Source organism: Osmerus mordax, chromosome 13, assembly GCF_038355195.1.
Source record: "Osmerus mordax isolate fOsmMor3 chromosome 13, fOsmMor3.pri, whole genome shotgun sequence".
NCBI lineage: Eukaryota > Metazoa > Chordata > Actinopteri > Osmeriformes > Osmeridae > Osmerus > Osmerus mordax.
The window spans coordinates 807,815-824,571 of NC_090062.1; the positions used below are offsets into that span (position 1 = coordinate 807,815).

A 16,757-nucleotide genomic window follows, 5' to 3' on the forward strand; every position below is an offset into this window, starting at 1 on the left:
ATGAGGAGCGGGGTAACATGGGAGCGTCTGGGTAGATTGAAGACACATAGTATTCTGGAAAGAAAACATCTACTACAGTAACTGTAACACAGTGCACATGAGGGATATTTTTAAGGTCCACTGCCATACTGACAAAACATCTAATCATTTTGACCTGCAGTGTTTACACAATGCCAAAGGGACTTTTCATTTTGGGGTCACTGACTATTTGTATGAGAAAAGGATTTAGTTTTGACTGATGAGTTGTCTGTTTTAGGAGAAAGATGACCCTTTGCAGGTGTGCCATGGTGTTTTGCTGAACCATCTAGGTTATTTTGGCAAATGTATTTAAAGCTTTGAGAATGTCCACTTTTTTCTCGAGAGATGGGCCAAATCAATCGAGAAGGAACTTTTCATTTTGGGGGCACTGACTATTTATATGAGAAAATGATTTGGTTTTGAAGCATGAGTTAACTGTTTTGGGTGAGATATGACCTTTTGAAGGTGATCTATGTATTTGTGCTGAACCATATAGGCTATTTTGTCAAATGCACTTAGAGCTTTGAGAATGTCATTTCTGTTTCAAGAATTGAGCCAAAGCAATGGAGAAAAACTGTAACGCCAAGATTACAGTGAGATTAATCTAGATTAAAAAAAATAATCTATGCCCACCACTAATCAAAATACAATTTAAATACACCCCATGCAAGAAGTCTGAGACACTGGCTAGATGCAGCATGCTCATCTAGAAAACGCAATGATACTGTATGTTTTTGATGTATTGAGTGAAATATGAAATTGTAGAGACAGCAAGTATGCGACCAGATACTGAGTGATGCTAACGGAAATACCGTCTAATCGAAATACAACTTTTACACACCCCAGGCAAGAAATCCGAGACACTGGCTAGATGTAGCCAGAGAATGCCACCCTCGGGAAACTTCCGGGTTCTGAACTGGTTGCAGTTCCACTCTGGTTCCATATGAGGGCGCTCACCATTCATTCTGCAGAGTGCAGAATGAATGGAGGTCTATGGAGCTATACACCTCAAATGGGGTGTATATGTAGAGTTTGAACTACGTTTTAAAATAACGAGATATGAAACGTAAACAGATCCAAATAACACTAAAGTGTTTTCAAAAGTCTGTCGGTCGGGTGACACTCCAGCTCCCACCTCAGGTCATGATGACCCGATCGTAAACGTTACCACAGACAACCACCCAGAAAATTCTACCACAACGTTATTGTTACCTTGTAAGTGTCAGTAACTTATATATGATATTGTGTGTCTGTGCGTGTGCCTGAGTACAGCAGTAAACAGAATACAACGTTTATATTTCCTTGTCTCAGATGATAAGAGATGGTGAGAACTCTGTGGACGGAAAGTCAGGCTAGGGAGTTTAAAAACAGGCATCCTTGGTTAGAGTGGAGGGACAGAAAGTTAGGTAGATATTAGCACACATGTTAAGTTGATATAAGCAATGGAAATTCATAAGGTCAATTACAATGCAAATGAGAGTAAATTCATGGTCATCTTAAATGTGCATTACATTACACAATTGAATTACTATATGGTAATAAAAATCAAGGAATAGTTAGAGCACTCACAGACTGAAACCATGCCAAAAATGAAGCTCTAGGACATGTTTACTAATTAAAAACTACTGACGTTTTGATGCCACAGCATCTTCCTCAGAGTAATACAGACAAATACAGATTACTTTTGATTAAATTTGGGCCCTGTTAAGCAGATGTTATTGCTAATAGATACAAAACTTGAATGATGATATTAGTCATGGTTTTGTATACTTCCAGGTTATGCGTTCTGCAGCTCAACAAAATCAACCACCATCCTTACTGAAAAAAGATGATCCATATCTGAGGAATGGGTGTACTTTAAGATCCAGTCATCCAGTACAAACAGATCCACAGCTCTTTCTTCTTTGTGTAACAAAATTAAAAGAATATGAAATAGCCCAGGAACTCACTGAAAAGGATAGGCAGGATGTACTTGGAACTTTGGTGAAAACTAAGTCAGAGACTGTGTTGGCTGAGACAGATGCTGTATTTAGAACAGCATACTACCTTGCAAAGATGAACCGACCTTTCACTGACCATGACAATCTTATTGAGCTTCAGGAACAAAATGGTGTTAACATGGGCACTAGTCTCCACTCAAGGTACAGTTCCACAAAAATCGTGGAACACATTTACATTTATTCATTTAGCAGACGCTTTTAACCAAAGTGACTTCCAAGAGAGAGCTTTACAAAGTGCATAGGTCACTGATCATAACAACAAGATAGCCACAAAAACATTGCGAGTAGCCAAAACATGAAGCACACATTGTGAACAACCAAAGTAAGTGCCAAAGGGAAGAACCATAAGAGCATGTAGTTAAACAAGTTACAATTAAACAACATGAACCGCTATAAGTGCAAGTGTACCTGTGGAAAAAAACAAGCAACAATAATAAAAACAATATATCACAGCGAGTACAATTTTTTTTAATCAGTTACCACTAACCACAAGAGCAACAAGTCTCTAAGCAAGAGTCATTGTGATCCTTGAGGAAACTAACATCGGGTCAAGCGAACCATTCCTAAGTACCGTTGTACTCCCGGAACAAGTGCGTCTTGAGCCTTTTCTTGAAGGTGGAGAGACAGTCAGTGTCTCTGATGGAGGTGGGGAGTTGATTCCACCACTGGGGGGGCCAGACAGGAGAAGAGTTTGTGTTGGGACCGGGCGGTATTGAGCGTTGGGACCACCAGGCGGTTGTCTGAAGAAGACCGTAGGTGACGGGTGGGGGTGTAAGGCTGCAAGGAGAGACTTGATGTAGACGGGTGCAGTCCCGTTCACTGCTCGGAAGGTCAGTACCAGGGTCTTGAATCTGATACGGGCCATGATAGGTAGCCAGTGGAGAGAGATGAGGAGTGGAGTAACATGGGAGCGTCTGGGTAGATTGTAGACCAGGCGGGCCGCTGCGTTCTGAATCCTCTGAAGAGGGCGGGTAAAACATGCTGGGAGACCAGCGAGCAGCGAGTTGCAATAGTCCAACTTTGAGAGGACAAGTGCTTGGACTAGCAGCTGAGTGGAGTGCTCAGACAGGTATCTCCTGATCTTCCGGATGTTGTAGAGGGTGAATCTACACGACCGGGAGACTGCACCAATGTGGACCGTGAGGGAGAGCTCGTCGTCCATGGTAACCCCAAGGTTCCTGGCAGAGGATGAAGGGGTCACCGTCGCAGATCCCAGGGTGATTGAGAGATCGTGGGAGATGGAGGGTTTAGCCGGGATGATGAGAAATTCTGTTTTGGCGAGGTTCAGCTGGAGGTGGTGCTTGGTCATCCAGGCGGAGATGTCTGCGAGGCAGGCCTCAATCCTAGCTGAGATCCCCGGATCGGTCGGGGGGAATGACAGGTACAGCTGCGTGTCGTCAGCGTAGCAGTGGTAGGAGAAGCCATGGGAGGTGATGATTGGTCCAAGTGAGGTGGTGTACAGAGAGAAGAGGAGGGGTCCAAGGACGGAGCCCTGTGGGACACCAGTGGAGAGCTGGCGAGGGCCTGACAGTTTGCCTCCCCAGGAGACCTGGTAGGATCTTCCCGACAGGTAGGATGAGATCCACTGGAGTGCAGTGCCAGTGATGCCCATCTCAGAAAGTCTGGAGAGCAGGATCTGGTGGTTAACCGTATCAAACGCTGCAGAAAGGTCCAGCAGAATGATGACGGATGACCTGGAAGCCGCTCTGGCAGACTGGAGGGCAGTGGTGACTGAAAGGAGGACAGTCTCTGTGGAGTGGCCAGTCTTGAAGCCCGATTGGTTGGGTTCAAGCAGGTTGTTCTGAGAGAGAAAGTTTGACAGTTGGTACTAGTTGGTAACACATAGCAAAAGAGATGCAGAACAAAATAGTTAACACTATTGTGTCATCTCCAAGCAAATTGCCTGTTCTCATTGACGAGGCTACATCTCTCCGCCACAAATCTGCCATGATTGTAAACGTTAAAGCCTCAGTAAATGGAATTTGTGTTCCTAGAGCTAGTTGAGCTGGAGAGCCAAAGGGCAGAGGGTATAGAAGAAGCTCTACTTAACTGTCTAGACACTGCAGGCTTCAGTGAAGAATGGCTTCAAACAAATTGGGTCTCATTTGTTTCTGATGGAGCCAGTGTCATGTTACTGTAGGCAAGAACTCTGGTGTGGCAACCAGGCTCACTGCAAGGTACCCTAACATCTTCACATGGCACTGCATGAACTACCGTTTGGCATTGGCTGTATCTGATGCTGTGGATGAGGTTCAGGCAGTGAATCACTTCAAAGCCTTTATGGAGAAGATCCACAACCTGTACAGTCAGTCTAATAAAAATTCACGGGAGCTTCTGGAAGCAGCGCAAGTGGGCTCAGAAGACCTGAAAATTGGCAGAGTTTTATCTACGCGATGGGTGGCCAGCAGCTTCCGTTCTGTAAAGGGTGTGTGGAGATCCTATGAAGCACTCAACAGACACTTTGAAAATGCTGCAGGAGACAAAACAAGAAACAACAAAGAGAGACAAACTTACAGAGGCCTGGCACGTTGTATGTAAAGCAAGGAATTTCTGTGTGACCTTGGACTCATGTATGATGCACTGTCTGAGCTTGCAAACCTGTCCCAGCAACTCCAGGCCCATTCAGTCACACTCTTGAGAGCAGACCAGCTTCTGAAGCGCACCATCAGAGTGCTGGCATCATTCAAAGACACCCTGCTTCATGATCTCAGCATTCTGGATATAAGCAACTGGCCATCAACACCTGGCATACGGCATGTGGAGGCACAAGTAAAAAGACTGTGCAGGCGGTTCAATCTTTGTGAAGAGCAAGCAGTAAACGGAATGAGAGATTTCCTTGAGCACCCAGACAGTGAGCCTGAAAGCCTAAAACCTCTCATAAGATGCATGCAGACCATCCCTTGCAGCACTGCTGAGTGTGAAAGTGGCTTCAGTCTCATGAACAATGTTTGCACAGACAAGAGATCTAGACTGTTGTTGTACATGTGAGCAATTTGATGATGATCAGCATCAATGGGCCCCCTGTAAGACTTTTTGAGTCAAGAAAGTATGTGACAACATGGAGAAGATGCCATCGCTCCGCCACAAAACCAAGGAGGAAATGCACACCTCAGATCCCTGAGTACAAACATATTTGGAAAGCATTGTAGACTACCAGGCTGCCCACCCATCTCTGTAGTGACTTATAGAGATGGGAATGTCAGAGCATTAGCAACATTATTAGCAAACCAAAACTCTTTCTAGCATGTGTATTGACAGGGAGATATTATAGAGAATGTATAATATGGGGAGAACTCCCACTCTCTGGAAACTTACGGCTTCTGAACATGTTGCAGTTCCACTCTAGTTCCATATAAGGGTGCTAGCGGGCGAGTGCAGAATAAATGGAGGTCTAAGGAGCTATACCCCTCAAAATCCACTTTTCTCAGGATTACATTTTTTGTCTAGTAATTTGCATGTCGAATTCTAAAGGGGAGGCCAAAAAAAACACACAGCTGGGTGTTTTTTTCAGTCGCCTTTTTGTTCTAAAAAGCTTTTTAAAATGTCAATGACGTCATACACATTGTATGGCCAGAGATACTGCTTTACGGCAATCTCTGTCACTTCCTTTTTTCTCTCGAAGCATCGACAACACAGATGACAGGTTAGGCTCTCCCTGTCAATACACGTGCTAGAAAGAGTTTTGGTTTGCTAATGATGTTGCTAATGTTGCCCCAAATCTGAGATTTCTCAATGACAATCAGGTGAAAAAGACAAATTTAGCCATCGAGCTCCATAGACTCCCATTTATTTTGCACTCGCCCGCAATCACCCCCAGTGGAACTCTAGTGGAACTGCAACCAATTTCGGTGCAATGAGGCTGTAAGATCCTGTAAAGCAAATTCCATGATTTGCTTCTAAGTACATTATATACGTGTGAAAGTAGTTCTTGAAAGCATGTGCAAAGCGCGAAAACTTTGTTGCACCGAAATGTGGAGTTAGACCGTTGAACAGTTTCTCTTCTGTTCTCAGCCCAGGTTTTGTATAGGTGGAGCCAAAACCCGACCGATCTACGTCACAGCGACCGATCTATGTCAGATCACAGACGGTTGCATTCTGTTACTCAGCTGGTACAATGCAAAGACAAAGTCATTAACACATTAAACACTCAGAGACTGCAGGTATGGCTGTTCTGATAACTGCAATTGATTTAGCTAGTGTTGCTCTTGTTGCTAAATTCAATAAATTTGAGGAGGCGGAGCTTCAGCTCCATCAGGCGTCACGCAGCCCATGTTTTCATTAAGGATGAAAATTGTTTTTGACAAGAGAACATCAATGTTAAAATTCATATCCTAAAGATAAGTCCTCCTCAGGCGGCTACTGTAACATAAAGGTAGGTCTTTGGAGTCTGAGACATTGAACTGACACTCAAGAGCTCATAACAGTGAAGTAATCCAATCATGAAATCAGCATCACTTCCTAATTATATATTTTTTTAAACAAATGATCATTATTTGTATTATTCTATGTTTAAGATTGAAATAAACAGAGAACATATACGTCCAATCTTTTGGTAAGAGTACTAGTCACAATCTCAACTTGTAGCTAACGTATTTGGGGGGATATAATATTCATAAACTGGTTTCCACAAAGAACCCATTTGAAGCACAAGCTTCTGAAATGCTATGACCATGTTAAGAGTTAAAACTAATTGTTCACTTTTTAGACATGTTACTTTTGTGCTTAGTAATTAATTGGTTGTTCTTTCTTTATTGGTCATAGTTCACAAGTAGTTCTCAATGAGGATATATTTATTTAGTAACAATCAAATACCTACTAAGGAACTACCTTTGTACTAAATTTGCTATTACTTAGTGCTTAGTTGATCTTGGTTCCATATTAGTTAATAGTATTAAAGATCCCATGACATGCTGTTTTTGGATGCTTTTATATAGGCCTTAGTGGTCCCCTTATACTGTATCTGAAGTCTCTTTTCCGAAATTCAGCCTTTAGGCTGCAAGGTGAACCACGAAAAGTCTTTTAGAAAATGATTCCTGCTCCACAGTCTGGCATCTACACAATCTTTAGCTCATAAAAAAGAACGATTCTAGCTAAGCTACCAAAAAAAGTTTGTCGCTGAAATTCCAGTCGATTATCGTTGCGTCTATGTTTTATGCAGAACTAGTTTCTTCAGAGCGTAATAGGATTTTGGTGGCACGGTTCGACACGTGATCGTTCTACACCAATAAGGTAGCTGCTTTTTGTCAACATGGATGGATATGTTTGGCAAATAGAGGATGGGACCTTGCACGTAACAGAAATTCGGCCCCTGACAGTGTTTTGCATGTGATACACTGCGGCTGCAAAAGTGCGTGTGAGACAGGCAGATGTTCATGTTTTTCTGCAGGACTGTGTTGCACAGACTTATGTCGTTGTTGTAATTGTGCCAACACAAAAGAAACTGAGGAACTGGGAGATAACTGTCCTGACACTGACAGTGAGGACTGAGTGTCCTTAATCTGTTATTCCTTATTCTGTTTTGTACAGTTTTATATATCATATTTCATATTTTTCATTATGATTGTTTTTATGGTTGATCAGTGTTTTCATTTGTGGAAGAATGAATGAATGAATGTTACAACAACGACATAAGTCTGTCCCCCCCCCAGGTTAATGTGATAGCCTAGTTTAATAACTAATGTAATATAGCCCATATTTTCGTACTATTTCCCCTAAAGCTTAGGCTTTAGGGGAAAAAGGTTAGGCTACTTAGAGACCTTCCACTCATAAAGTATGTTCTAAATGGCATAAGTGCTGCCAATTATTAATTGACGTAATAATTGACGTTGGTCAGTAGCCTATCGATTAAGGTACTCGAAAGCATGTACACTGTCTGCTTCATTTGAGCTTGATAGGATAAGCATTCTGTAGCAAATAATAACAATAAACCCACTATTTATTAATTAAAACTACTTCTGCATAGTAATGCACCGAAAATTCAAACGTAAGCAAAGGCAGCAATCGCTATCGAATCAACAGACATGTGCAATTTAGCTAGCAGGGGAATAATACAGATCACCAGTTAACTTAATTTAAATTAGCAAGAATATAGAATAATACAATAACAGGCTTAAATTAACTGACAAGTTAGCTATACGACTTCTCAAAGACACACAATCTCAACTGCGGTGTGAAGCGCGTATCCATGCTATTCTCCGACATGCACTCTAACAATCACATAGACGTCCTAAAATTTTGTACAGCCCTATTTCTGATACCATGGCGGCAGAAATGTAGTCATGGCGGGCCGCCACGGCAAAATAAACATAGGAAACACTAACGTGCAAGGTCCCATCCTCTATTTGACAACCATATCCATCCATGTTGACAAAAAGCAGCTACCTTATTGGTGTAGAAGGATTACGTGTCGAACCGTGCCACCAAAATCCTATTACGCTCTGAAGAAACTAGTTCTGCATAAAACATAGACGCATCGTCAATCGACTGGAACTTGTGGAGTCAGATGGCTGAGTGGTGAGGGAGTCGGGCTAGTAATCTGAAGGTTGCCAGTTCGATTCCCAGCCATGCCAAATTACGTTGTGTCCTTGGGCAAGGCACTTCACCCTACTTGCCTCGGGGGGAATGTCCCTGTACTTACTGTAAGTCGCTCTGGATAAGAGCGTCTGCTAAATGACTAAAATGTAAATGTAACTTCAGCGACAAACTTTTTTTTGGTAGCTTAGCAGGACTCGTTCTTTTTTATGAGCTAAAGATTGTGTAGATGCCAGACTGTGGAGCGGGTTGAAACGATAACAGGGTTCACCTTACGGCCTACTTGGTTCAGAATTACAGTCACTACGAGCAGTCCCACAATTAGCTTTCCTCAGGACGTGCTGTTTCTGTGTCTGTAGCTTTAAATGCTATGAGGAAGAAAGAGGCGTGGCTAACTGCCATGCATCGGTCGTTTGCAAGCCATGATGTCTCTCGAGGAAAAAACAATATCGCGCTCGCACGGTCGTAGCTCATTTTCTCATTGGTGGGCCAAATTCTCTGTGCGGGCAAAGCCATAGATATATATAAAGTTTAGATGTCTTACGGCGGAGTCTAGAACGTCCGCACATGGCGGCCATCTTGCTACAGTCAACTCGCTCACCCATAACATTGTGTTGGTGCTACATGTACTTTTTAAATGACCATAACTTGCTCAATTTCCAACTGATTTTTTTACTTTTTGGTTTGTTATTAACGTCAGAGATGTCGTTATGCCACTGCATACTTATGAATAATTATGTTTATTTTGATTTTTTATTGAATAGAAGTATGCAGTTGTGCATTCTTCATACTACATACTTAACCCAAAGGTAGGCTAGGGGAAGTCATATTAATGTTAAATAACCTCCTAAAGTGAGTCAGGAGTCAGGTGGCTGAGCGGTTAGGGAAGCGGGCAAGTAATCAGAAGGTTGCTGGTTCGATCCCCGGCTCTGCCAAATGACGTTGTGTCCTTGGGCAAGGCACTTCACCCTACTTGCCTCGGGGGGAATGCCCCTGTACTTACTGTAAGTCGCTCTGGATAAGAGCGTCTGCTAAATGACTAAATGTAAATGTAAAGTGAAATTTTCATGTCATGGGACCCTTAAATTCAGTGTTAATGTAGTACTACCTATTACTTCCTGCATAGCTACTCGTTAACAACGGAACATTATTCTAAAGTGTTACCTGCAAGTCTTAAATTGCTTAAATGTATGATGCTGCTAGTACACCACGGTATGATAGGATACTTGCTGTGCAACAGTCTTACTAGCACATCTATGCATGTTGTATCTATGTGTTGTTGCTAACGTGTGCTGTCGTTGCTAACATGTGCTGACGTTGTAACGCTAGACTAGCACTGAGTCCCCTTTGTGCACACAAGGCACTTTTTGCCACAAAGGAATTGAGGAATCCTGGGGTGGGAAAAGAATAAAATAAAAATAATATATATGAGAGAACAATGGTTGTGCCTGCCGAAGGCTTGAGCACACCCAATAATAATAATAATAATAATAATAATATATATGTGAGAGAACAATGGTTGTGCTCACCGAAGGCTTGCGCACACCCAACTAGAGAGGTACAATTTCTGGGAAAATTGTGGGGTGTGCTTTTTGTACGCCCTTCGGCTGGTTAGCTCCTGCGATTCCCACACAGCAGAAGTGTAGTTGTTAGCTAGCTCTACAATTTACCCCTGGGGCTAGGTCTGAATCTAGGAGCAAAAAAGAGCACAGCTGCCAGCTGTAGGTATATACAGGTAGCAACACTAGTGCTGAATAACTATTTAGCTGGTCGGCTCCATGACGCTGGGTAAGTAGGGCTCATGAGACTGCTCACCAAAAGAACGAAGGGGAACCCACTTGTCTAGCAGATTGACATGTTTGTAGGTACGTTCGTTAAAGCGTATTTGTGCTGTCCTCAGGTATCTCCAGGTTCAGAGGAGGATGAACATGAGGGTCCAGTGTGTGAGAAGCTGGGAAGGATCCAGTTTAGCACGGGCTACAACTTCCAGGACTCCACCCTGACGGTAAAGATTCTGAAGGGCCAGGATCTACCCGCCAAAGACTTCTCTGGAACCTCAGACCCCTTCGTCAAACTCTACCTGCTGCCCGACAAGAAGCACAAACTGGAGACCAAGGTCAAGAGGAAGAACCTCAACCCCCATTGGAATGAGACATTCCTGTTCGAAGGTGACAGCAGTCACAGAGAAACACACAAGATTGTTCTTGTGTTAAATCTGTTACTTTATGTAACACGTATACTTAGGCACTGTCTGTCTTTCACACACACACACTCTCAAAGAGACACACACAGACTAGATTTGTGTGTGTGTCTCCCAGGATTCCCCTATGAGAAGGTGGTCCAGAGGACCCTGTACCTGCAGGTTCTAGACTACGACCGCTTCAGTAGGAACGACCCCATAGGAGAGGTGTCCATCCCCCTGAACAAGCTGGACCTGGCGAACATGCAGACCTTCTGGAAAGAGCTCAAACCCTGCAGCGATGGCAGCGTAAGCATGGGGAGGGGATAACAGGGAGGGGTGTGTTGTGACTTGAGGTTATTTCAGACCAGGGCGGTGGGTAATCTGAAGAATCGGGACAGTTCCCGGTGGGCCGCTTCACTTTTGGGCCAGTCGGCCGCTTCACTTTTGGGCCGGTCGAGGATTTTTTTGTTGTTGACATTTGTCACGTTAGTCTATCTTCTCTTAAAGTAGGCTACACACGTTCCGCATTCTGACACCTCAACCTCTGCATGGAGTCTCCCCTCCCAAATAGTTGGTTGGGTCCATAGCGCGTCTTTTTCAAAACGTTTTCTCAGATAGGCTACCGATAGCTGGGACGGGCGGCCCTACCGTAACGATACGCGTCAGGGAGGATGGATGGGAGCAGGGCCGGAGTGATGGCATCACAAGACAAGGTTTTACCAATTGAAAAACGTGTTTATTTTACATAAAGCTCAAAAAAGTATTTTGCGCTCAAATAATGGCCACAAATTATTATTATGTGATGCGAGATAGGCACTTCGCATTAAGTGTAGAAGTGCCTATCTTGCGTCACATCAGACCCATACGTCCTAGGTTGGGGCAAAGCTCAGAATGTTTACAACGTCTGGCTCCGTGCCTGATAAACACTCGGATCGTTAAGCAGTCTCAAAAATTGTATCAATATAAAAATAATATAATCCCTTTCTGTAATCATGATACCCCCCAGAAAAGTTCACTGCACCCACAGTCAAAGCAGGCTGCATCCGGCCCTGTTTGGTATACAAAAAAAAGGACCGGTCTTGGGGCTGAAACTCCCGGGCTGAAAAGTGGCCCCACTCTGGCCCTGTTTCAGACCTGTCTAGACCTGCAGGAAAGAAAAGACAGAAAGATGGATGTTTGAAGTTAACTCCAACTCTTTGTTGTTGTTGTTGTTGTTGTTTGTGTGTGTGTTTGTGTGTCCTTGTGTGTTTGACAGGGGAGTCGAGGAGACCTGCTGGTGTCCCTGTGCTACAACCCCACAGCCAACACCATCACTGTGAGCATCATCAAAGCCCAGAACCTCAAAGCCATGGACATCGGAGGGACCTCTGGTACACACCCACTCTTTTTTACTTCATACACCCACACACATGCTGTCACAGTTGCTGATGCCGAAGCACATTTTCTGTGATTTCACGTGAAATAAATTGTCAGATGTAATTCCCTGTTAAACAGTTCAACCCTTTATCCTCCTTTCCACTTTACTTCCATTCTCTCCTCATGTCCTTCTCTTCCTCCCTCATTCCCTGTCAGACCCCTATGTAAAAGTGTGGTTGATGCATAAGGACAAGCGTGTGGAGAAGAAGAAGACTGTTGTGATGAAGCGTTGTCTGAACCCGGTCTTCAACGAGTCTTTCCCTTTCGACGTGCCTGCCCACGTGCTGAGGGAGACCACCATTATCATCACCGTCATGGACAAGGACAAACTCAGCCGCAACGATGTCATTGGAAAGGTACCATCTCCTTTCTGACTACCGGACCACCACCTATATTCTATGGTCTCATCCTCCCCCCTTTCTCCCCTCTCTTCTGCCCTCCTGATGATGGACCCCCCCACCCAAATAACCAGCCTACACTGCCCCCTGCTGGCTCTGACAAACAGACTCACAAGCACACAATGACACAGAGGCCGTCTTCATTCTATTACATGCACCACATTCAACTCTACCAATACCAACACACTTAGAAGCTGTGAAAGATAGACCCTTACATTTACAGTGGCTATCCTTGGCGAATAGCAATCCAGTGAGATTGATATCCATTGATTGTGTGGCTTGTTTGTGGCAGGGATGCACTATCCCATTGATTTTCTGACACACTGTAAAGCTGATCCTTGCAGCCTTACTTTTGGGTCCCAATGGGGGATATTGACACCTTAAGTCATTTAAGCACACCATATCATATCACCACCGGCTGTAGTCTTCTCCTCTCCATCTTTCTATCTCCCTCTCCGTCCCTCTATCTCTCTCTGAGTTTCTCCCACTCTGTCCATCTCCCTCTCTCTACTACCACTGACCTTAGTCTATAATGCTCCCCAACACACACACCACACACACTGTATACCAGATGGTTTGGGAATGAGTGCATCCTTCAGTGCGTTGGTGTATCATTACAAGTCTCTGGCTCTCACCCTCTCCTTCACTGTCATCAGCGTGCCCTTCTCAGGATGTTGCCGTGTTAAACAGCTGTTTCCTCCCTGAAAAAAACATTGTTCAGCTTTAGACCTGAATTAAATTTTAATTAGGGTGATTGGCTGGCTGAGTGGGGACAGCAGTGAGAAGTCAAGCTTGCAGAGTTGATCTTAACTCTCAATGCTTAGACAGCACTCACAACATCCATCTAAGTGACATTACAGCTTATCTTTGCATAATCAATCTATTGATATATGTCTCTTTCTGTCACCCTTTTTATTTCTTCCTGCCTGCGAATCTGTCAGATTTACCTGTCATGGAAAAGTGGTCCAGCAGAGGTCAAACATTGGAAAGACATGATGGGTCGTCCTCGTTCCGCTGTTGCCCAGTGGCATGCTCTCAAAGCCTGAGAGACTCCCCAGAACCAGACCCTAGAACCCAGACCCCAGTCACTACGCTCAGCATCTGTCCTCCAGATTCCAGATCCCCAGAATCCAGAATAAGACTCTTGTGTCCTGTCTCCTGGACTCCAGTACCCCCTCCCAACCCCAGCATCAGGACCTGGTGAGCTGACATTGTCTTCCAGGTGACTGGGCTGAAATGGTTTATGGGACTCACAGTAACCATCTTCACACCTTCTCCACCAGGGCCCTGGGTGAATTAAGGAATCCTTCATTTACTTGGCTCTTCTTACTGCTCAGTGTCCTGGATGGTTGTCTACATTAATATTCACCGTCACCCTTTTAGAACTTCCCCTGTCCATCAAAACAGTATCAACAGAGTAAGAGGCTGAGGCTGAGACTGACACTGAGGAAGATGAAACTGGACGGATCAAAAGCGAAGCTCGTTTTCCTTTTCACACGTATTCTGCACACCCTTCTTTTTGTCTATCATACCTCCTATGTCTTTTTGCCTCTTTACACTGCATCTGTGGTTTTGTCAGACTGTATTTAATATAACATAAATGGCAATGTCATACTTTTTTTTCTAACCGTCTATATTCAGTGCAAAAGAAATGTGGATGTTATGGCCGAGGATCAGGGACGTGCACAGTCATTTGTCACTTTCTTTCTCATACAAGTAGCCTACTATACCACATATATATATATAGTAGATATAGATATATAGTACAACAGTACAGTTATACCACCATCACCTGAGCCCAGAGGCGGTTGTAGTGATTTGGGGGCCCTAGGCACAGACTGGTTGAGGCCCCTAAATAATGTATTTCTTTACCTGGCTTTCTCCCGCTTTAATGTCCTTGTCAAATCGTCTTCAGTAATAGCTGGAGCTGCTAAGCTATTCACATTAGTAGTACTAGCCGCAGCCGCTAAACTACTCTATTACTATTGCTAACATTGTTGGCAGAATAAAAAAAGTGGTCACCTTTGGGAGGGTGGCAATAAAAGTTTTGTTTTCTTCCTTCTTCCGTCTTTTTGCTGCAAATGGGAAACGACAATACATTAACTCAAAAACACATTACATTAACTCAAAACGGAAAGGGTAGGTACAACACTTTGTCGCTGAATGGATGCAGTAAATAACAAGAAATTGATCGACAGAAGTACAAAATGCAATAGCCTGACAGAGTTACGTGCAGGACATTTGTTTGGCTATCGAAGCATGTAGCAAATAGTAGGCTACTAATGCAAAAGTATATATTGCGTGTTAAACGTAAAAATCGAAAGCCAAACAATTATCCTGGTCCACGTAACTCTGTCATTGGGGAATTTCGTTCTTCTGTTGTGGACTAATAGTTTTTCCAGAAAAGTCCTGCTTCCTTCAAATGTGGGGGGCAGAGGGCAACGCTGATGTGGGGGGCAGAGGGCAACGCTGATGTTATGGTGGCAAAATAAATGAACACAGAACTGGATGATATCGCAATTTAGTTTTATTTAACTTTACTAATGGCGGGCTTATCGTATTGATGCAGCCACAATTATTTACTTTCTCCAGAGGGGCAGATCAGCCAATCAGGGCAAACGGCCTGTTGGGCAACAATAGCCCATATCTGTGCACGTCCCTGCCGAGGATACATATTGACATTGCACACTTAAAGATTACATTAAATGGAGGTACAGACAGTCGCTTTTACACTCAGGGAGACAGTGGGGGGTGACTTTTTTGATCTATCACTCTATCACACTGTTTTGTAGCTAGAGTGTAGATTGACATTTAGCTAAACATTCTGCTCTAGCTCTCTCTCTCTCCTCTTTCTCTTTGGCACCAGTGTTCCTGCTTCCTTCAAATGTGTTTTTAGCGTGCGCATAGGCTACTTATTTTAATGTTGTGAAACGTTAACAGCATATCTAAGATTACTTCATAGGAATGTCCCTGATTAAAATAAAGTGTAGTGCAAGTCATGACTCTGAATTGTTAACACAATGTTTCTTCTTTTATTCCAACCAAAACGATCAACTTCATGGTAATGACAGAGTTACGTGGACCAGGATGGTTGTTTCGCTATCGATTTTGACGTTTAACATGCAATTTATACTTTTGCATAAGTAGCCTACTACTTGCTACATGCTTCGATAGCCAAACAAATGTCCTGGTGCACGTAACTCTGTCAGGCTATTGCATTTTGTACTTCTGTCGATCAATTTATTGTTAGTTACTGCATCCATTCAGCAACGAAGTGTAGTACCAACCCTTTCCGTTTTGAGTTAATGTAATGTGTTTTTAAGTTAATGTAATGTTGTTTCCCATTTGGGGGAGCGTGTCCTTGTATTTGGGGGAGGTGAGCGAGTCATCCTATTTGGGGGGAATTGACTCATATTTGGGGGGGAGCGTGTCCTTGTATTGGGGGGAGGTGAGCAAGTCATCCTATTTGGGGGGAGTTGACTCGTATTTGGGGGGAGTGTTTTCATTTGGGGGATGCACTCATGTTAGTGAGTGTGATTTGCACTTCAGGGCCACCGTACCTATCTGTCTCTCTTACTGTAGGCTAACTGATGCTACCTAACGCTGCTGGGCTGGGACAAACCATTTATGCAAGATAGGGGGGTTTGGGTTTGTCTTGCACATGAATAATGTAATGGAAGGCAGGATATAATTTGATAACATGTTTGAGAGAAACACAAATATGAAAAATAACATACTGTACTATATAATATTTTTTGCATTTTCACCGGGGCCCCAGGCATTCTGGGGCCCTTGGCAGCTGCCTACTTTGCCTAATGGTAGTGCCGCCTCTGCCTGAGCCTCTCTCTTCTCTACAGAGTGCACAATAATACATTTACATTTATTAATTTAGCAGAAGCTTTTATCCAAAGCGACTTCCAAGAGAGAGCTTTACAAAAGTGCATAGGTCAGTGATCATAACAACGAGATAGCCCCTAAACATTGCGGGTAGCCAAAACATGAAGCATACATTGTGAAAAGCAAATAAGTGCCAATTGGAAGAACCATAAGAGCATGTAGTTAATCAAGTTACAAATTAAACAACATGAACCTCAAAAAAGTGCAATAATGTAACAGACTGGACATAATGTAGCTACGTTAGCCTGCTGCTGCTACATAGGCTATTACTTAGCTTTGGTTCATGTAACGTAGGCAGCATGATTATACGTCAAT

The 16,757-nt window shown here is 43.5% G+C and overlaps 2 protein-coding genes across 2 annotated transcripts in view; both read left to right on the top strand.

Moving 5' to 3' along the window:
- syt7b (synaptotagmin VIIb) overlaps positions 1 to 13,601 on the top strand; it is a 210,488-nt gene extending 196,887 nt beyond the window's left edge. Inside the window, exons 8-12 of the mRNA XM_067249495.1 lie at positions 10,450 to 10,717; positions 10,868 to 11,037; positions 11,987 to 12,101; positions 12,304 to 12,503; positions 13,487 to 13,601. Coding sequence (XP_067105596.1) covers positions 10,450 to 10,717; positions 10,868 to 11,037; positions 11,987 to 12,101; positions 12,304 to 12,503; positions 13,487 to 13,591 — 858 coding nt within the window. The 3' untranslated portion in view covers positions 13,592 to 13,601. The remainder of the gene's footprint in view (positions 1 to 10,449; positions 10,718 to 10,867; positions 11,038 to 11,986; positions 12,102 to 12,303; positions 12,504 to 13,486) is intronic.
- LOC136955650 (E3 SUMO-protein ligase KIAA1586-like) lies at positions 1,330 to 5,374 on the top strand. The gene is given in 7 exon segments (XM_067249387.1): positions 1,330 to 1,342; positions 1,943 to 2,187; positions 3,861 to 4,000; positions 4,002 to 4,152; positions 4,155 to 4,989; positions 4,992 to 5,041; positions 5,354 to 5,374. Coding segments are annotated over 7 exon segments (1,455 nt in total).
- Positions 13,602 to 16,757: the final 3,156 nt, after the last annotated feature.